The 5184-nt window shown below is 44.1% G+C and overlaps 1 protein-coding gene across 1 annotated transcript in view; it reads right to left on the bottom strand.

The window, feature by feature from the left end:
* DNAH2 (dynein, axonemal, heavy chain 2) overlaps positions 1-5184 on the bottom strand; it is a 112731-nt gene that overhangs the window by 42902 nt on the left and 64645 nt on the right. Inside the window, exons 42-46 of the mRNA XM_014549808.1 lie at positions 2276-2494; positions 1919-2036; positions 1575-1711; positions 918-1055; positions 671-829 (exon numbers count right to left, since the gene is read on the bottom strand). Coding sequence (XP_014405294.1) covers positions 671-829; positions 918-1055; positions 1575-1711; positions 1919-2036; positions 2276-2494 — 771 coding nt within the window. The remainder of the gene's footprint in view (positions 1-670; positions 830-917; positions 1056-1574; positions 1712-1918; positions 2037-2275; positions 2495-5184) is intronic.

Raw genomic sequence — 5184 nt, 5'->3', positions numbered from 1 at the left:
CCCTGCTCGCTTCAGTGCATGGCTGCCGGCCGCCATCTTGGCTGACAGTTAATTTGCATAATGATATGCTGATTAGCCAATGGGAAGGGTAGCGGTCGTACGCTAATTAGCATGTTTCTCTTTTATTAGTGTAGATCCTTTTCCCATATGTTACCTTGAGTTCATCCACATAGGTTTTTTTTTTAATCTAGTTTTTAAGTTACATTAATTGTATCAGGAATGACATATACTGTTACAGATCTTAATTGTTATATAACTTTATATTATCAGTTTAATTATCTGACAATGTCTTTAAAAACAATACAAACCATTTCTGGGCAGTGATTTAATCTCCCCAGAAAATATAATTTTGGTCCTTACTCCATAATTCTAAACCGAACAAAATTTTTTCTTATGTATCAATTAATCTGGAAATTTCTAAAACCCCTCATCAGATTAAGTTGGGGGCTGCTTCCAGCAGAAACAGTATCCCAAGACTTAATATTTATTTTTTGAAAGGATAGAGAAATGAGGAACCACATGAACTACCCTCAGTTCCCAAAATATAAGGAGGAAATTACAGTCTCTGTTCCACTCAAACCAGGGGTTCAAATTCTCAGACACACTCTTTCCCTGCAGTGACCCAGGAAGTCCTGAGCCTGCCCTCCCTGGCCTGCTCTGGTCCCCTTACCCCATTCTCTGGCGTGGCCAGGGCCGAGTACAACTTGCAGAGGGAGATGATTCCACTGTATTCGGGTAGAGGCACCACTTCATTGCAATTATCCTTCTTGAAGGCCAGAATCTTGTTGATAAATTTTTCGAACATCCGTTGAAGGGGCTCTATCTCAGCCTGGAGTTGAATGAAAGGGGCTCTTTATTCATTCTTATGTCCCATAGGCCATGCTGGTTACCTTCTCTCTCCTCAATTCCCCTCCTACCTTTGGCCTCTTCTCTAGCCATGACTGCACGTAGGGCTTCCAGCCCAGATCAGCATAGTCAGTATACACCATCCCACAGCGAGACACGGTGGCTGGAGAGGCCATTGCCAAGTTCTCCACTTCAAACAGGAGAGACACCTAAGGATATGCTTTGTCACAAGCTTGTCTTTCGCTCCTCCCCACCCAGAACTCTGATGCCCCGAGATGACTCTATCAAGTACCAATCGTGGTAGGATGAATAAAGAGCTAAGGTTTACAAATGATTTGCTTGTTAAAGGAAATTGGGCTTATTCAAGGTTATTGTTATAAAAAACCACTCTCTCGCTCACATTGTTTGAGTGGGTGGAAAAGGGTGGGCTTTGCAGCCCATGCATTCATCATCCCAGGTGGGTAGTGAAGGTCCTCCCGCTACGTCAGTGGAAATGAACACGAGGAGGGCTGCTCAGTCTACGCGGTGCGTCCTAGCGCACAGGTTCTTTTCCACACGATGGCTCTCCACAGCCATGGTGGACAGGCATTTTTTCTTCAGTCACAGTTCCTCAGCTCTCTCCTATAGAACTTCCTCTTCTCTTAGGACCCCCTGCTCTTCCCCTTAGCCCAACCTCGTGCCTCCAGTCTCCACTTCTACGGGGTCTCAGTAGTCGGGGCCCCCTGTACCTGCTCGGGCATCGAGATGCGCTCGCCGTTGATGAGGGTCAGCACTTTGTTGTCATCCATGACGGAGTTCATGCTCTCGATCCACAGCGTGTCCACAGGCCCATCGAAAAGGATCCACTTCTCATCCGGCTTCTCATCTTGATAGAAGGTGGTTAATAAGGAAACCAGAGCTTCCTCCCAAGGGCCCGCCACACTCGTCCCCTCACGGAGGCAAGCCGATGCCTCCTTGCACCTCAGCATTCTCCAAGCACTTTTCTCCCAAGCGGAGCTCTCTATCCCCAAAATGTCCACCCCGCTGGGAAATGTGGGCATCTGTCCTCCCAATCCCATGATCCTTTGGGTACCTGAACATGCCATCCGCATGACACTGGATAGGATGCCATCTGTCCATTCATTAGAGTTCAGGTCATATTCCCCATACAGCTCTCCTAGGGACAACGCTTTAGGGTTCAAAGGGAACTCCTAAAAATGACACAGGAAAGGGTTTTGAGCTGCTGGCAGACGCAAATCCTGAGATCTCCCTTTATATCCAGGGATCTGTATTTGCCCCTTCTCTCTCTCACCTCTCCCAGGCCTCCTTGGACCCAGGCACTGCCTCCCGCCTGGCCTGCCCTCCCTGACCCAATGCAGCCTTCCCCCAGCCTCCACTGTCTTCCTGCTACTCAAGTCTCTGCCAGTGGCTTCGCAGTCCCAGCCCTTACCCTGACAATGTTGAAGTTGGGGTCTCCAGCACGGCACAGGGAGGACAAGGAGGACTGAAGAATTCGCCATGAGGCAGTCTTGCCGCTGCCCGTACAGCCCACGATCATGGTGGAGTGGCGGGAGTTCTTGGTTTCATACAATTGGGTGACCTTGGTGAGGGTGAATGGTGTGACCTGCAGGCCCATATCTCGAATCTCACGTTCAATGGTCTCCCGCAGCTGAGAGAAGGGGAAATACCAGAAGTAGAAAACAAGGAAGAGGACTGCAAAGGACTTTCAAATCTCGCCAACACCTTGGAGGATAATGTTCAAACTATAAAAAATGGCACCAAGACCCTTTGCACTCTGGCAATTGCTCATTTTTGGGAAGCTGACCAATTGCAGACTTAAGAGATTGGGCTCTGAAGTCAGCTAGCCTGGGTCCCCAGTTTTCAGCTTATGTGAACGTAAGTCACTTCTCTGAGTCTCTGTATCTGTTAAATAGAAGTAATGGTGATACTTTTCTCGTAAGGTTGTTGTATTGGATAAAATAGTCAACATAAAACACAATGTCTGCCCTGGCCGGTGTTGATCAGTGGTTAGAGCGCCAAAAGGTCTATGGGTTTGATTCCTGATCAAGGACACATACCTGGGTTTCAGGTTCGATCCCCAGTCCTGGTTGGGGTGTGTATGGGAGGAAACCAATCAATGTGTCTCACACAAATGTTCCTCTCCACCCCCCTCCCTTTCTTCCCTCCTCCCATCCACACTCTCTAAAAATCAATGGGAAAAAATAATCTCAGGTGTAGATTTAAAAAACACACACACAGTGTCTGACATGTGCTGTATACGCTTTTTTCTAATATTATTCAACAAATATTTATTAAGCCTCTACAGTATGTGCCAAGCAGCATGTTGGGTGCTGAGAACAAAGTAGAGTTCGTCCTACTGCAGAGCTCACAGTCTGGTGGGAGAACCAGACATTAAACAAATCATCAGCTAAGTTAAAAATGCTTATATTCCGGGCTGGTGTGGCTCAGTTGGTTGGGCATCATCCCATGCACCAAAAGGTTGCGGGTTCAATCCCTGGTCAAAGGCACATGCCTGGGTTGCAGGCTTGATCCCTGGTAGGTGGCTTGCAGGAGGCAGCCAATTAATGCTTGCTCTCACATTGATATTTCTCTCTCTCTCTCTCCCTCTTCCTCTCCCTTTCTCTCTAAGGTCAATTAAAATAATAATTTTTTTAAATGCTTATAGAACCATGACCATATGGATCAGTCCCAGAATAGTGTGACATTTAAAAACATACAGCCAATGCAACCAAATAATTTCAAATAGATGCAAGATCTCTATTTGAATCTCTCAAATACCACTCAGAGGCCTCATTACTACTTCCTTCCGCTATCTGAGAATTAATTTTATTAGTATGTTTGCATATTGTATAAATATAGATGTGAATAAAACCAACTTCATTTTTGTATCCCAGAGTTTTCATGCTGTGATCTGTGATGAACCGTAATGTCTTTAGCAAGGCAAAGCAAAGCCCCTAGTTGATGTTATCTGTGTTCCTTAAAATGTAGCCATAAATATTTTTGTTAGTAATGGCTGGAATGGCGTGACAACCAAGATAAATAGCAAACTGGTGATAGTATTGATTATAAACAGTAATCTATCACAACACTACCAGGAGGCATGGCCCCTGGAACATACTGCATTCTTTGTCTTATCATTAGTGCCAGAGTTAGACTATAAAAAAAAGGGCTGTAACAGGAGTCTGTTAGTGGAGAATAATTTAAGCAGAACTGCTGAGTCATCTATCTGCTCTGACCCTACATTCCTGTAAGTAAATTACCCTATAATGAATTCTGTTATATTCTATGGAGTTGCCTGTTTTGTTTGTCAATCTTAAGATGCCTTCGTGTTGTGGCCATTACACCTTTGCTCCACTGTCAGATACATGTGTTCATGTTTAGCATCATGCCACAAGTTTAGGATGTCATTTTTTAAAAATTAATTTTAAAATATTTTTGCCCTGGGCAGGTGGCTCAGTTGATTGCACCATTGTCCCATACATCAAAAGGTTGCACGTTTGATCCCTGGTCAGGGCATGCTCATATGGGAGCAACCAATTGATATTTCTCTCTCACATCAATGTTTCTTTCTCTTTCTCTTTCTCTCAATCCCTTCCTCTCTCTCTAAAATCTATAATTAAAATATTTTTTCGTCCTGACCGGTTGCTCACTGGTTAGAGCAGCAGCGTACAGACCAAAATGTCTTGAGTTCGATTTCCAGTCAAGGACATGTACCTGGGCTGCAGGTTCAATCCAGGGCCCTGGTCAGGACTCGTGCGGGAGGCAACCAATCACTGTGTCTCTTTCACATGGATGTTTCTCTCTCTCCCTCCCTCCCTTCCACTCTCTCTCTCTCTAAAAAAAAAAAAAAAAAATCAATGGAAAAAATATCCTTGGGTGAGGATTAAACAACAACAAAAATTTCTAATTTCTTCTTTGACACATGAATTATTTAGAATTCTATTGCCTAATTTTCAAACATTTGGGCTTTTAAAATTATATTTTGTTATTGATCCCTAGTTTAATTCTATTGTGATCGGAGATCGTGCTCTGTATAATTTTCAATCATTTGAAATTTATGAGACCTATGCTTAATAAACTAGCACATGGTCAATATTGGTAAATGTTCCATGCACACTTGAGAATAGTATGTAACTACAATTGTTGCATACAATGTTCTATATGTGTCAAGTGAAATCTATTAAAAGCATTCCAATCTGTATCTTTATGGATTTTTTTAATTAAATCTTTATTGTTCAGATTATTACAGTTGTTCCTCTTTTTCCCCCCCATAGCTCCCCTCCACCCTTTCCCCACACCACCCTCCGCCCTCAGCCCCCACCCCCCGCACTGTCCTCA

The sequence above is a fragment of the Myotis brandtii genome, unplaced genomic scaffold (genome assembly GCF_000412655.1).
Source record: "Myotis brandtii unplaced genomic scaffold, ASM41265v1 scaffold573, whole genome shotgun sequence".
In the NCBI taxonomy this organism is placed as follows: Eukaryota; Metazoa; Chordata; class Mammalia; order Chiroptera; family Vespertilionidae; genus Myotis; species Myotis brandtii.
Note: the sequence above shows the minus strand (reverse complement) of the source record. Positions and strands in the feature narration are given on the sequence as shown.